Source organism: Rhinolophus hipposideros, assembly GCF_964194185.1.
Source record: "Rhinolophus hipposideros genome assembly, chromosome: 5".
NCBI classification, from domain to species: domain Eukaryota; kingdom Metazoa; phylum Chordata; class Mammalia; order Chiroptera; family Rhinolophidae; genus Rhinolophus; species Rhinolophus hipposideros.
This window is the reverse complement of record NC_138051.1, coordinates 93,270,618-93,287,058: the sequence shown is the minus strand read 5'-3', so window position 1 is coordinate 93,287,058 and position 16,441 is coordinate 93,270,618. Positions and strand designations below refer to the sequence as shown.

General features: G+C 38.1%; 1 protein-coding gene across 16 annotated transcripts in view; it reads right to left on the bottom strand.

Moving 5' to 3' along the window:
• UNC79 (unc-79 homolog, NALCN channel complex subunit) overlaps positions 1-16,441 on the bottom strand; it is a 248,535-nt gene that overhangs the window by 129,499 nt on the left and 102,595 nt on the right. For all 16 annotated transcript variants that reach the window (XM_081050030.1, XM_081050029.1, XM_081050037.1 and 13 more), the window contains exons 14-17: positions 16,106-16,336; positions 5,115-5,305; positions 4,406-4,529; positions 1,005-1,145 (exon numbers count right to left, since the gene is read on the bottom strand). In XM_081050030.1, coding sequence (XP_080906156.1) covers positions 1,005-1,145; positions 4,406-4,529; positions 5,115-5,305; positions 16,106-16,336 — 687 coding nt within the window. The remainder of the gene's footprint in view (positions 1-1,004; positions 1,146-4,405; positions 4,530-5,114; positions 5,306-16,105; positions 16,337-16,441) is intronic.

The window sequence follows — 16,441 nt, the reverse complement described above, 5'->3', positions numbered from 1 at the left end:
AGGTGAAATAGTTGTACAATGAGGATAATGAGTTCTTCCCCGACTGCTTCACACAATTTTGTGACATCAATTGTGAATACATTGCACAGCAGAAAGTGCTAACCCAGTAATGTAATATTAAAGGTTACAGAAGAAACAAAATATAAATGTTCAGCAGCTGGTTCCAATTAGGCAGATTTTTGTGTGAAAGCATTGAATACAAACTATGATTCCATGATTATAGGTTCGAATCCCTAGATAACAGGTAGAAGGACTGGGGGCCTGTGGTGTACAGTGGGGGGAAATGGACTGGAGAGGCTTAACAAGGAAAGAGTTCAGAACAGTCCTCAGCGACCATCAAAGGACAGTCAGCCTCTCCTGAAGGGATCATGGCCTGGGAATGCTGGTATGTCAACAGACACTCCAGCGGGTCTGCCAAAGAAAAATTATCAAGAACTTGGACCAGACTATATTGGCTTTTCTCAACCACAAAGGTACAAAGCGGGCAATAAAATGGGCTCAGTTGATTCACAGTGACAGACAACATTACTGATAAGTCACCAGTTGATCAGATCTTCCGAAAACACAATAGAAAAAAACAACAAAACATTCAAACTCCTCAGCCTCAAAGTGAAGCAGTGTTCCTCCCAAGAGCTGGTAAAGAATTATTTGCCAAGAGACCTCCCCCCACCCACCCCACCAAAAAAAAGAAACAGTACCTAAAAAGTTTTTTCTTTTTCTTTCTTTCTTTTTTTTTTCCACTGTCATAAGGGTGACAGATAGCTAATAGGTATTTGTAGGAGAAAAACTCAAAGGAAAATGAAAACTCGATAACTTATTAATTACCGACTATACCGTACATCTTAGATTAATGATGTCTATTTTTCAATGTGTTTATTAAAAGGTTCCCGAGTGAGATGGGATGAAAAAAGCATTTTCAGAGTTTACTAGGATGCTACTTTTAGGCTGAATACAATTGACAAAATCTTAATAAGTAAGACAAAAACAGTTGTGGCAATAATTACCCTTCTAGCTGCAAGGTTCCCTGCCAATTCATTGACTCTTGATTTTCTTTGATTTGCCAGTTCTTTGACAGAATTAACTCCATCAGAAAACATACTTATTAACAGTTGAAGTGGAACCATGATGTCTAACTCCGATAATACCTGGGGAAAAAAGACATATATCCCCCCAAAATATAAACGTTAAAACTCAAAAAGAAGACATTTAGCATTTTTTTCCAAAGTGAACTATTGAACATAGGACATTTGGCCTTCTATCGACTCTATCAGCAGCCATCCTCAATTGTTTGTACTAAGAAAACCAGCATTATCATTGAATCTTCCCTTTTTCCCCAGTCCCCACAGCCAATAAATCACCATGTTATTTCTATTAAAACTTCGAAATACCTCTTGATGCTCTCTCATCCTTTTCATACCACTACTAGAGCCTTAGCTCATCACCTTTCTCCTGGGCTAGTATAATCCGTAAGGACTCTCCCTCCGGTCCCTCCCCACCCTCATCTGAATGCCCCATCCCATCTTGCTCTCTGCTGCAAGTTCAGGTATCCTTCTGCCAAAACGAAGTTACCTTATCTGTAATGAATTTTCTGGAAATAGATGCCTCCTTCTTCCAGACAGAATTAATCTACCCCTCTTCTCTGTTTTCTTAGAACTTTTTACATAATGTGTTTCCCCTGAAAATAAGACCTAGCCAGACAATGAGCTCTCATGCGTCTTTTGGAGCAAAAATTAATATAAGACCTGGTATCTTATATTCTGATGTGATGATGTGATGTGATGTGATGTGATGTGATGTGATGTGATGTGATGTGATGATGTGATATTATACCAGGTCTTATATTATAGTAAAATAAGACCAGGTCTTATATTAACTTTTGCTCCAAAAGACACATTAGAGCTGATTGTCCGGCTTGGTCTCATTTTCAGGGAAACACGGTACCTTCATTAGAGCAATTATCACATTGCATTATATTTCCAATGTGATACTCTCCCACTGTGAGTTCCTTGAAGAGAGGCAGTATGAGGAAAGGACCATTTCTTATCCCATTTGTTTCCCACTGCCCACTACAGTGACTGGCACAGTGGAACTCTATAAATGTTCCCACAATGGTACGCCAATGTTCATTGCAGCTTTGTTTACGGTGGCCAAGACATGGAAACAACCAAAATGTCCTTCGATGGATGAATGGATAAAGAAGTTGTGGTACATATACACAATGGAATACTATTCGGCGTTAAGGAAAGATGATATAGGAGCATTTGTGACAACATGGATGGATCTCGAGAGAATAATGCTAAGTGAAATAAGTCAGACAGAAAAAGCAGAGAACCCTATGATTTCACTGATATGTGGTATATAAACCAAAGAGAACAAGACAAACGAGAAACAAAAACTCATAGACACAGACAATAATTTAGTGGTTACCAGAGGGTAAGGGGGTGGGGGCTGGGTGATGAGGGTAAAGGGGATCAAATATATGGTGATGGAAGGAGAACTGACTCTGGGTGGTGAACACACAATGGGATTTATAGACGATGTAATACTGAATTGTACACCTGAAATCTATGTAAATTTACTAACAATTGTCACCCCAATAAAATTAATTAAAAAAAAAAATGTTCCCACAATGAATGAATGAATGGATCTACTCTAATCACTATATTGTTCACTCTATTTCCCAAATGGTTAGACCAGTGGCTTAAAAACTCCTTCAAGCACCCTGTCTTCAAAACTGTATCAAAGCCCAGTCCATAAAACAAGTAAACTGTAATTGTTTTAACCATGGTGGGGACACAGGTTTACAGCCCTGTCCGCTCAACCCCAGATAGCATAGCTCAAAGGGTATAAAACTGGGTAACATCTAGCCATCTGTAGAAGAACTGGCTTTCCTAAAACGAAAATTTATTTTACTGAGATATACCTGGGCACACAAAATTAAAATTTAGGTCCCAAAGGTGACTTTTTAAGAAACAGTCCCTTTACTCTGTGTCAGTCGTGAAAAATATTGCTCCTTAGTTTAGAATCCAGAAAGGCATCTTCGCAACTTGAAAAGCTTCTGGGATCACATTCTTCCATAAAATAGAGATGCACCATATCTTTGCCATGTATAATGCACACTTTTTGACCAAATTTGTGAAGGAAAAATAAGGATGCGCATTATACATGGGTAGTACTAATTCAGTATCTATACAAATGTTTTTAATTCTTTTATTTATGCTTGAGTTAAAAATGTAATTCTAGAAATCAATAACGATAGCCACATGCAAAATAATACCCTGGAATACACATAATCGGTATGACAAACTTGCAATGACAAAGATTTCTTGGCTTTCTAGGATGCATAAATATCGTAAATTTGTTGACAGTACATAAAATTTCTTGTACCGTGTATCTGTTCTTGTGTTTTGTAATTATTTGTTACATAAAATTTCTTGTACTATGATATGTTAAAAAAATAAATGCTACAATCCCTTTATAATACAAAAAACAAGGGCCAACAAGTAAACAAATAAAAATTTGAATTAAAAAATTAAAACGAAAGATTTCTTTTTCCCCTCAAAGTTTGGGCCAAAAACATGGGTGCTGTTTATACACGGCAAAATACGGTATCTGCATGTATAGCTAATTTAAACATTGATTCTGTCCTCTGTCTTTGAAACTGCCCAAACTTTATATAAGGTATTCAACTCAATTTAATAAAACTTTTAAGAACATTCACTAAATTCAAAGCATGTGTCAGATGCTGAGAAGAAAGGATGAAGGGACTTATAAATTAAAAAATGGAAAAGACTTGGTCCCTGCCCTCAAGGCATTTCTAGTCAGGAGAAGAGACAAAAATAAACTATATTAGACAGAAATAGAATTCACACAAGAACCTGTATGAATACTGGGGGAAGGAATAATGAATTTTGATGGGAAGATGGGGGCATGAAGTAGCAGAAAATTTCACAGATGAAATCATTTTTGAGTTGGATTTTAATGGAGACAGGAAAAAAAGGCATTCCAGGCTGAGTGAACTGCATGAACTACTCCTTAAATCAGTAGCTCTCCACCTTTCCAAGTAAAGGACTTGCCAAGAAAACATCAAAAGATTTATCAGAATCCCACAAGACAGCTATTATACTTTTACTATTTATTGATGGAAGGACACATAAGGACCAAAAGCTACAATGTGGTCAGTAATAGTACTGCATAAATTTCTCTTTAATTAGTAACTCACAATGATAGCCACATAGATTTGCAATATAGTTATCTACTATATAAATTGTTAGTCTACGGCTAGTCCTCAGCAAACATACAGCTTTATGGACTCTGCATTAACTCTCCGCCCCTCTACATGGGGATCTAAAGTTCATAGGCTAAGAACTATTCCCCCAAATGATCAAAAGTATCATTCACTTACATGAAGCCACAGTAAAGCTTGCTCCTGCACAGAGGAAGGGTATCCTGTGAACCGACAACTAATAAAGCCAAACATCTCTTCCATTGAAAAAGGTAGCGGACAGAGCTCAATGTCAAACATTTTGCTGGAAAGCAGAGCAACAAAAGTAAATGACCGATGGGCACATACTAAGATCTAGGGCTGCACTTCTAACTCTCTGTTATTTGGGGAGCCAAACACTTCAGATTAGTCTGTGTGTCTGAACTGTTATTAGCATGTTTCATTTTACTGTAACAGCGTATGTCACTGAAACAGATGTCTTATAAATAATTCACAGGGTTAATCCCAATAACACTCCCACTCACATTAGGCTTAACAGAAGGAATTGCATTTCTAAGGAATGAGGGTTGCTTCCCGACATCTCAAAACATTTCCCCTTTGTACTTTTTCTACTTTACCCAAATCATAATTACGTTTGAAAGTGAGCAAACAATCTGGTGTATCTGTTTATTATTCCACAAGAACATAATCGTTTCTGAACAATTCCAAACCATCTTAGCACAGTTTGTAGCAACTGTTTCATTTGGGGCCTTGAAATTTCTCTATAGAGATGTTAAAAAGTAGATGAGATTCCATTACATGGTCAGCACAGTGCCTGGCACACAGTAAGTGCTCAATAAAAGTTAAATATCATTATAATTACGGTGACTTCATTAAACTACTTACCCACCTTAATACTTCCCTGAATTCTTTTAACTGGTTATCTGGGACTTCTGTTCTGATGGCTTCCAGCCATTCCGGCATAATACACTCCCACACAGACTGGTTGATCACATTGTAGGGGATCAGGCAGAGGATTCGGTTGAGGCCTTCCTTCAACTGAGTCACTGTGCTACAGGACTTATCCCAGTATCCACCAACCTGGTGGCGGTTCCACAGCCGCAGGGGAAAAGAACAAAATGCATGTGTTACAATTGTACTCAAGGACCTCCTACAGGAAATGGGTACAGAGAAAGATCACAACTCATTACATCTGAATCCTGGGCCAAGCATCTTCAGAGTAAGACCTGTAAGAATTCACAATCCATCAGTCACAAAAAAAAGAAACCACAGTTACAGATGTGAATCACAAATGTAATTGTAAATCACAAATGTAAATCACAGACTGAATTCGCGCTATTCCACGGCAGAGTTTCCAAATCACACATGAATTAAAAGTCCAAAGATACATTGCTAACAGGATGAGCACACTACTGGAGCATTCTTACTTCCAGTTTGACCAGCACATTACAAATACATGCAGTTATACCAGTACGTCAGAGGAACACAGATTTCTACTATTACACACTTTGTACTTGTCGGGGACAGGGACATGGTCCCCTTACCCCTTTAGTTCTTCTGGCCGGCCGAATAATTCAAAAATACAAAATTTTAATACATGCATACGGGAAATTCACATAAGTATGAAAATTGCAAAGACAGTAAGGCAACATGGTGTATATATGACATTTTGGACAATGGAGAAAAGGTGGGAAGGGGTATTAGATTTCAGAAGTGAGAACAGACAAACTACAGGCAATTAAGGAAGAGCAGAACACACATGGCAAGCAAAGTCTTTTAGGCAACACAGACACAGTGGAACACCAGCAGGGCAGGGAGACAGGCTAGCATGCTTGGGGTCTTCCTGACTAATGCTGGGGTATAAATTATTAAGGTGATTATGCCAAGGCTCCCTTCCTAATGCAGGTTTTTCTATCTGAATCTCTTAAAGAAAAAGGGGAAGTGAAAAACTCTTCCTGAGTCTGTTGGGCTTTTATTGATTTCAGTTTGAAATAATCTGCATGCCAGGGTGGCATATTTTGGGGACACCCGCTCCCAAACCCCACATATTGAGGATTGTTCATTGTGGAAAATAAAGCAGCACAGAGTACTCTTTTTCCCTATGCTGCATATGCTGCCACAACAGTTTTCCTAAGAAAAATAGGAAACTCTAATGAAATCCATGAATAAAAAATACTGGTATTTTTTATTAATTAAAATACTCCGTTAATTTTCTAGGGCAAAAAAAAATGTTAAATCATAAATTTAGTTTCTGTTTCTAATTCTGATTTTAGAAATTAATAAATACCCCGTATTCTTATTATACATATCAAAGTAACAAAGGATTGACTGGTCCTGAATTGTTACCGTGTAACACAAGACTTCTGGGATACTACCTTATTTCAAATGAATCTGATTTTAAATGTCTAATTATTATACCTAGGACTCCAGATTACTCAAAACAATCAAATCAACTCTATTTATTCGTAAAGCTCAGCTATCTATTTGGTATCATCTTGGCCAAAATACTCGATGATTTATTAGATATTTTCAAGAAATGACTGTATTTCTAGAATTGTTATTACTTACCTAGACTTAAAAGAACTAACATTGATAATGATGAGATCCTGGAAAGTACCATAGCTGAGGGCCCTTTGGCTATGCAACTTAATGTGAAGCCACGGAAAGGCCTATGGGTTCTGAATCATGATTTGGAAAAGTTTTCCCTGTGGAGATCCTAAATTGTTAATGGCCAGACAATGGATCCTTTTGCTTAGAAAAGTTCTTTTTTATTTAAAAAGAATTTTTACAGAGTTCTCAACCTAAACAAGTGTCCTGTTACCAATAGGGGAAGATCCAATTGACAAAGAGACACACCAAAAGGATCACAGCTAGCCTAAAATACTCCCTTAACAAAATTCGAGCACAGAAAGCAGATTTAGAACAAACATTAAAATCCACACCCACCATAAACTCCCCTCCACCACTTCCCTTCTGAGAATGATCTGCATGGAGGCTGAGATTCAGAGCCTGACAGGAGCTTTCACAGAAGCCTTCCCTCCGAGGTTTAATTGGGCTAATATGGAATGATGTTGAAGGGCACCAAAGTTTGCCACCCTGAAGCTGCATTTTGGGATATTGATTTTAAGCTGTTTATTAAGGAACAAAAGACTCAGAAAGAACCTCTGATCCTCTTCCCCTTTCCTGCCCGAGAGATTCAGACAGAAAAACCTGCTTCAGGAAGGAACTCTTAGAATGTTCACTTTAGCCTAATCTAGCTTGAGTATGCTAAATAGGAGGGCTGCAGGCAGGGGCCTGGTAGCTAGTACGTAGCCCCTGTGCCCCATTGTTTCCAAGCTGCCTAGCGAGAATTGGCCTGCCTTGTATGTGCTGCTCTTCCTCAATCACCTGCAAATAGCCCATTCTCACTTGTGAAATCTAAGACCCCATTTCCTCCCTTTTCTCTGTTGTCCAAAATGTCATATACACCTGGTGTTGCCTCACAGTCTTTGGAATTCTCATGCTTATGTGAATTCCCCATGTGCACATATTAAATATTTGATTGTCTCCTGTTAATCTGTCTCTGTTAATTCAATTATTAGTCCAGCTAGAAGAACTTAAGAGGTGGTAGGGAAAGTATTAATTTTTTTAGTCCCCACAATGTACTCACAGGAAAAGAATACATCCCAAAGACTGTCAAACAATTTATAAAATAGTGCTAAGGCACGCAGCTCTAAATCTACAAGTCTCAGAACACAGGGATCTCTCATTTTCCATCTTAGTTGAACAACTCTCTGATATAAGGAAGTAAATTCAAACTAATGTTCTGGAATGGCAGGTCAGCTCCTGAATGTTATTCCTGAGACCTCCATCTAATTCTTTGAAGAATTAAAAATAACTGCCCTCGCCTTACTTTGATTAAGGGAGTCTTTACAAAAATATAAGGTGGCTCTAGAAGTATTCCCAAGCCCATCCTTCTTACCAATCCCAAAGCCTCCCAGGTCCATCTCAAGAAGCTTGCAGATGCTATAAAGAGTCAGGATATTGGAAAAGGGACTGCCCTGGACTTAAACAGTGATTGTCTTTGGCCTCAGCTGCCACAGTCAAGTTCTTCAGAGTCCTCTTCTCGAGTAAGGTCTCAACCTGGACCTATTAAAAACTTCAGACTCTCAACACAAGTAATTTTGTCCACTTCTCCCACCCCTCCACTCTGACCATGCCTGCTTGTATAAGCTTGATGCTGCCAGAAGAAACTGTTTGTGCCAGCTAAAACCTGTTAATAGACCAAAATGCCCTGAAAACCCTCTTGCATCCTTTCTCTTTCTCTTTGTGATGTAAATCTTCTACCACCCAGACCATCTTCTCAAGAACCTGAGAATAATTTCTTTCAAGTGCAAACATCCAAGGACATCTTGTTTCTACAAGTGCCTCCTGCTCTAAAATAAGACAGATTCCTTTCTTCTGATAAGCCCTGATTAGCAGCCCCCTTAACAAACCTCCAATGCCTTTTCCCTTTAAAAAGGAACCTCTTTTGAATGAAAAAGAACGGCGTGAGGCTGACCTACAGCTTCCTTGAAATTACGTATCAGGGCAAATAAAAAGATCTTAAAGTTCTCCCCAACAAATATTGATAATAAAGAGCGTTAGCCCTTGTATTGGACAAGCAACAATTTGTTTCATCTGCTAGAAACACAACTCGAATAAAAGTGAGGTGAAGATGAAAACAACTCTCATATAAACTAGTGAGTCTTGTATTGCTACGACAGTTTCTACTGTAAGGTCACTTTATTTGCATCTGCTCGTATGTTTTGTGTACAAAAAGGGGCCACATACTAAACCTGACAGCTCAAGGGAGGCCTGCATGGTGGGCTTTACAAACTCAGAGACCAAAAGAAATCATATAGGATGGTTTGAACGTACAAATTCCTAAGTGAAAGCAAGGCATGGCAGGTAGTCACATCCTAGGCCTGTAGCTTCCTTGACAAAGGTCAATCTTTACCCGAAGTGATGCGTGTCAATTGTCTTTGTGCATCTAGGATAACATACCTTTGAAATGTCAGAGTAATCTCCTTTTCCAGACCCCTGGAAGGCACCAGAGCACCAGAACACATTGTCATCTTGTTGCCCACACACCACCTCTACATATGACAAATGGTTAACTATTCTGTGCGCAGCAACATAAAAGAAGTAGGTGTCTCTCCATTTTGCTTTTTATCCAATCCCAGCAATTTCCCTACTTTGCTTTCTCCCGCCCCCCTTCACCTACAACCAATGGTTTTCATGTAACCCTCATTTCGTCTCCTCCTTTGATTATAATGTATAAATAAGCCGCAAGACAGAAAAAGACAAAGACCATATGATTTCACTTATATGTGGAATCTAAAGAACAAAATAAATGAACAAACAAAACAGAAACAGACTCAGATACACAGAACAAACTGATGGCTACCAGATGGGAAGGGGGTTGGGTGAAAAAGATGAAGGGATTAAGACGTACAAACTGGTAGTTACAAAAGAGTCGGGGGATGTAAAGTACAGCATAGAGAACATAGTCAATAATATTATAATAACTATGTATGGTGCCATGTGGGTACTAGACATTGGGGGATCACTTCATAAATTATGTAAATGTCTAACCACTATTCTGTACACATGAAACTAATATAATATTGAATGTCAACTGTAATTGAAAAAAATAAAATAATTAAAGAATTTAAAAAAAAAATAAGCTGCAAAATTACCATTCTCCAGACCATTTCCCAATCTGTTGAGATTTTGTATCCCATCAATTCTGTCAGTTTGGCTCAGATAAATTCTTATGAGACTTATTCTTAGGCTGGACATTCTTTCCTTGACATCAGTTAACAGAGCATACCTTTTTACTCTATGTGGATTTACTAGTCAAATAAGCTAATATTATATCTACTAGATGTTTAAGATTCTAAAACTTATAAAATTCATTTTATAATTCATTATATAATTCATTTTAACTTATAAATTTAATTTTAATTTAATCATCAAAATTATTATTCGGACAAACTTTTTTCAACAATAACTGTATTTTATATGTATGTTTAGTAGTTTCCAAAATCTTTTTGGTAACTTGAGATTAAAGTGATACTAAGTTAAGTAAAATGATAGATATTTGTTGAATATCTGGATAATTTCTAAACAAGATAAAATTGAAACTTTAATTACTGAATATAAGTTTATCTACTTTTGGCTTCTTGTTTTTACAGAGAGACTAAAGATATTTGGATCTGTTAATAAATACATTATTTTTGCCACACTGAGAAATTATACTACAGATGCATGTAAGTCTAGGAGTTCTGAGATGGTATATTCATAAAATTGGCTAATATGCTACAAAATGCTAAGTATGTGACAGGCAATTCACAATTGTTTACACCCTGGTTTCCTCTGAAAAACAGAGGTTACTAAGTGTTGAAAATTATAATCAAGTGAATCGACCAGAAATAGTAGGGTGAAGGAAAAAACGATATGCAAATTAGTGAAGTAATGTAGGATGTATTTTTGTTACGGAAAAAAGAGTAATTCTGTCCTGAAGTAGATGTGATATTGTGTAAACAGGCTTTCCAGAATGAGAAAGAGGAAAGTGAAGGACAAAAACCTGCATGGAAATAGAAAGTTGTAAAGGAAGGAGGCAGGGAGTCATCTTACCTCGTGTGGTCAAACTGGTTAAGATTTAACAGATTTATTACAAAGTTTTTTAAATGAGTGCTAATATCAATAGTGAGCCAACACAAAACTAGTTTTGTTTTCTCTCGCTAAAAAGGAAAGTTTCTTGGGTGATTGCTCTATTCCTAATAAGAGATCCTAAAAGGCTTTTCTTTACCTTTTCAGTAAGGTGTCTAGAAAACAAAGATTCTGTGTCTTATCAGAATTTCCTGTGCTGTATGTTTTCTTTATTGTGTCCTCAATTCTATAAGAGAAGTAAGTCTTCTCAATGTTAAAAAGGCTAATTTTTTAAATTCTTACGTCACATACTACACAGAGGGTGCCAAAAAATATATAGACACATTTTAAGAAAGGAATACTATTAAAATTGTAATACTCAATATATACTGATAACAAAAGAAGAATACAAGTCACGTTTGACTTCTGCAATTACAAGAGGTGCTCAAAGTGGTTACCATCAACGTCCAGACACTTCTGATTACAGCAAACTACTGTTGAAGCAACGTTGACCAAAGTGTCTACTTGTACACATTTTATTGGCGCCTCCGGACGTACGTTTGAAAAGTAATCAACATTACTTTTGAAATCTTGCTTGTCATTTTGGTTAAAGGGATAACTCAGTATTATTTCACAGTGATCTGTGATCCTGGTTCATTAAGTGTTCAAACCGTTTGACATTTTTGACCACTTTGGATATTTCACCTTCCCAAAATCAAATCCTAAATAAAATCTTGATTTCCAACTGATTTTGTGATTTCTGAGAGGGCCTTTGAAAAACCTCAAAGAATTTGTTCTTTTCTGGTTTAAAAGAGATGTTAAACTATTAGGTTTATTTGATGTGATCAACTCCATGAAAAACACTATCAAGTAAGAAGAGATGTTTAACCTTCCCTAGCTTATATTTGTGTAAGTAAATGGTTTTAGTAGAAGTTTTTCAGGAATTATATGAAATTCCCAGAAATTTCTCAATGCCCTTTCTCAATGCCCTTTGTGTTCAGGAATGGTCCCTCACACTACTTGGCCTGAGAGTAGACAACAGTGTAATGTTATCATAATTCCAGTTACTCCCATCAGATCTTCAATCACAGCCATTTTAAGCCTTTATCATTCACAGATAGTTATTGTTTTATTCGGATGCTTTCCTGAAAGCTCTTGTAATCAGCTACCAGCCAGAATGCTTCATCTTCCACAGAAAGGGCTGTCTCTGAGACCCATGGAAAGGACTATGACAGGAAATCTGGGGTACAGGCTTCGGAGTGCATTGCTTAAGTAACTTTGAGACTATGAACGAAAAAGGGGTCATATACTTAACCTGATAAGCTAGGGGGGGTGGGGGGTGGGGGGTACATGGCAGGCCTCACAAACTCAGTGACCAAAAGTAACCACATAGGACAGTCTGAACATAAAAAATCCTAATTAAGTGGGTTATGGTAGATAGTCACATTCTAGGCCTGTAGCTTCCTTGACAAAGGTCAGTTTTTACCCTGAAGTGATACCTGTCTATTGTCTATGTGCATGTAGGATAACATACCTTTGAAATGTCAGAGAAATTTTCTTTTCCAGATCCCTCCCAAAGGCACAACTGCCAGCACCAGAGCACAAGACCACAGAGCCCCTCATTGTTATCTTGTTGTCCACATACGCTCTCTATGTGCTGTAAATGTTATTAACTGTCCTGTACCCACCAACGTAAAAGTGGTATGTGTCGCTCCATTTTGCTTTTCATCCAATCCCAGGGATTTCCCCACTTTCTCCCTCCCCCTTCATCTACCTCCAATGGATTTCATATAACCCTCCTTACATCCTCCTTTGAGTCTAGCATATAAAGAAAGCTGCAAAACTGCCCACGGTATTTTCTCAATCCATTGAGATTTTTGTTTCCAGGCATGTCCTCAAAATTTTGGCTCAGATAAACTCTTACAAAATTTTTCTATTGGCTGGACATTCTTTACTGGACAAAGCCATACCATTGGACAAGGTACATACTCCATAACTCAAATAAAGAAGCTGATAGGTTCATAAAACTGCTAAACCAAAACCAAGTACAACAAAAATTAATTACATGGGATTAAATGAACTGATGAAGAAAGACGATCGTTTTTATGGGGTTTTGTTTGGAACATTGCTGGTTCTTTAACGTTCTATTTATTCTATTTTCTGGATATAAGGTTTCTCTTAAGCTATCTATAACTAACAACAATTTAGTAGATTATACCTTAGAAAAGAGAAGGGAAGGGAAGGGAAGGGAAGGGAAGGGAAGGGAAGGGAAGGGAAGGGAAGGGAAGGGAAGGGAAGGGAAGAGAAACGGTTGTCTTTTTCTCTCTATCTGATCCCTCAGCATTCAGAAACTCTTACTGAATATTCTTATTTTCACAACAATACAGTTACATATTTGGACAAGTTCAATAAGAACCTGTTCTTGTAACAGCATAATTGAAAAAATTGGTTACATTACCAAAGCTTTGACTAGAATGTCATATTTGAGAACGATGTTCATTGAATCAGATATGATCAGACGGTTTTAAGGAACTAAGGTTGACACTATGACTAAGGGTGAAAGTTTTAAGAAATTAAGTTTGAACATTATGCAAGAGTTACAAAATCCTCTTGGAAAAACCAGCTGGTGCCTACAGGCAAGTAAGAAAGTTCACTTCCGGGCAGGCCCAGGAACCTTAGAATATTTGGGGGACCTCAAGAAAAGAGAAATTCACCCAATTCTATAGATAACGGAGATGAAGTATGATGACAAGTTCTTGGCTTGGCATCCTAACCTCGAGAAGCTTTTAAAAGTCCAATCTGAGATTTTTTTATAAAAGTACCAACAAAACAAAATTAAAAAGGCCTATGTGGTCAGTTCCATTCTTGCTGCACTTACATAAATAATCAGGCCAAATTTAATGAGGCTAGACTTATTTTGTGAACAAGGGTAATCTTACTTTGATTAACTTTGATCAAAATGGGAGTTATTGGAGAGAGAAATTTCATGTTTTAATGAAAAACTAAAATCTGAAAACCTTGTGGGTTATCAGATTCTAGTCCCGTTCGTTGTATTTCAGGTATTTTTCACCTCTTTGTAAACTGGATCCTGCTGTCGTTCACATTTTGTCCGTAATTAATATTTCCAATTTTTCTCCCACCCTCCTGACTTGATGTCACTAAGAACTAAAACTTGACTGCCCAGATACTTATTCAGACTAGGTTGTCTTGTCCCAAAGCCCTGCAAACTGAAGCAGGACAACTTGATATAAACTTCAAAGGACTTCTTACTGCAACAGTTTAAGCCACTCAGGAAGTTCACCAAACACCCACACCTTCCATGCTCTGCTCCAGGAAACAACCGTAACTGTGATGCTGATGTTCTCACTCCATTATCTAAAGATGCTTTGAGCCCAACATCTGGAAATCTTGACTGGATGCCTTCTGGCCTCAGAAACTAGGTTCATAGTCTACTTTAACTATTAATTTTTGTTTTTCTTTTTGTTTCTTTGTTCTAACCTCTGCTCTTCCTTTACAGATCTCTCACCGTGCAGTTCCTAACCCCTATCTGCTCTCCACAGCAGATAATCAACCTGGCTTCTTTTTTGTGTGAAACTTCTAGATGCAGAAAGGGGTGGCCGGATGGCTCAGTTGGTTAGAGCACAAGCTCTGTACAACAGGGTTGCCGATGCGATTCCCACATGGGCCAGTGAGCTACGCCCTCCACAACTAGATTGAAAGAACAGCGACTTGGAGCTGATGGGCCCTGGAGAAACACACTGTTGCCCAATATTCCCTAATAAAATTTATTTTAAAAAAGAAGATGCAGAAAGAAACCCTATCCAAACTTCCCTTATCTGCCTAAAGCAGAGCCTCCAGAAAATGTAGCTTCCATTAACCCATTCCATAGGAGTTTCCTGTGAATTCAGCTTCCATGGGGATGTAACCCAGTCCTATTACCATCAAAAAAACCAAAAGAACTTTCCATATCTTCCGGTTCAAGTGCTAACCACCACTACCCCTATATTCCGCTACTCTCCCAACCCCCAACCCCCATTAAGTTTGGTATATAAACCTTTTATCTGTGGGTATTGAGGGAATTACTCATCTCTGAGTACTCCCACGTATAAGCCTAAACAAACTTTGTCTTTTCTCTTGTTAATATGTCTATTGCCAGTTAATACGAAAGCCGCTAACCACTGGACCCAAGTTAGAAGACAAAAACTTTTCCTTCCAACATAATCACTTCTTCTCATCTTCCAGAGTCAGATCATGCCAGCCCTTTAGTACTATTCTGAAAGAAATAATAATAGAAAAAACATATCTACACAGTCAAAGAATGCCAGGAATTGGGGAAATTCCAGTACACAAAAATCCAATTTTATATGTGAGTCAGTAGGTGGCACCAAAGAAGAAAGAAGTGTATTTTGATAAAATGCACAGAATGCTCTCACACTGGAAATCTAATAAAAGCTTGTGCTTTTAGATGGTTTGTATTCTGTTTTATTCTTAAATGTCTTATTTAAGCTGAAAACTGCCTCAATACCTCATTGAAAGCAAACCAAAACAAAAAAAATCACAAACAAAAATATAACTTAGAAAATACCTTGAAAAAACTTTCACATGTTGCTGCCAAAAACTGACTCTGGGTTAGACACAAATTAGACTGTCGTCAAGAAACATGGGGTCTTCCTAGAAGTATATCTGAAGCTGGTGATCCACTGAGGCAAAAGCAAAAGGGTAAATAAGCACAGAGAAATGTGTCCTGTAAGCCAGAAGAAAAGGAGCATTTGGGCAGTTCCTAAACCTTTTTGGCATTCCAAACGGGAGATCAGGGACTTCCGTCTTTCATCTCCAGAAATCTATGTGAAACCACAGAAATCGTCCCTAGTGAAATGTTAGCCTTTCCGCAGATACAGACATGAAAAGGACCGAGCTCTAGAAACCTCACAGAGAGCTTTTTTTCCCTTTCTCTGTCTTCATAAAAATATTTGGCAATGTCAGGAAAGACTGTCCCCTTAAATTCTTAAAGATACCTCACACATTCGTCTTACTATTCTCCCCCATCCCAAACCAACATCACAGCAGGACATCGGCTACAATGTAGTTCCCAAACTAAACTCATTCAGCGTGACTAAAATACAGAGAGTTGTTCTTCTATAGGCTTAGGGAGGGCCTCTCTCCAAGTCCTTTCCAACCAGGTCCAAGCTGTAGGCCTCTACTTACCCTGGCAAATTCCATTGGTTTGGGAAGAAGGCACATGACCATGACATCAAAGCGAACATCACATACTGTCTTCAACCACTTGGTGACAAACTGAGGCTTCAGTTTTTCCACCAAACTTCCAACTTCATCATCCATCATATACGCTGTGGAGTGAAACCACTGGAACACCATGGCTACCAGCCTGGCCAAGCTTTCTGTGGGTGTGTTCTCACTGGGGGTGCAGAGGCTCACCTGGAAATAGGCAGATGAGACTGCTTCAGCCTCCATCCATCGTTGCATAATTATTGTACGTTCGTTTAAAGGCAAAAAGAATGCCTTTGAAATGACGACCCAGAT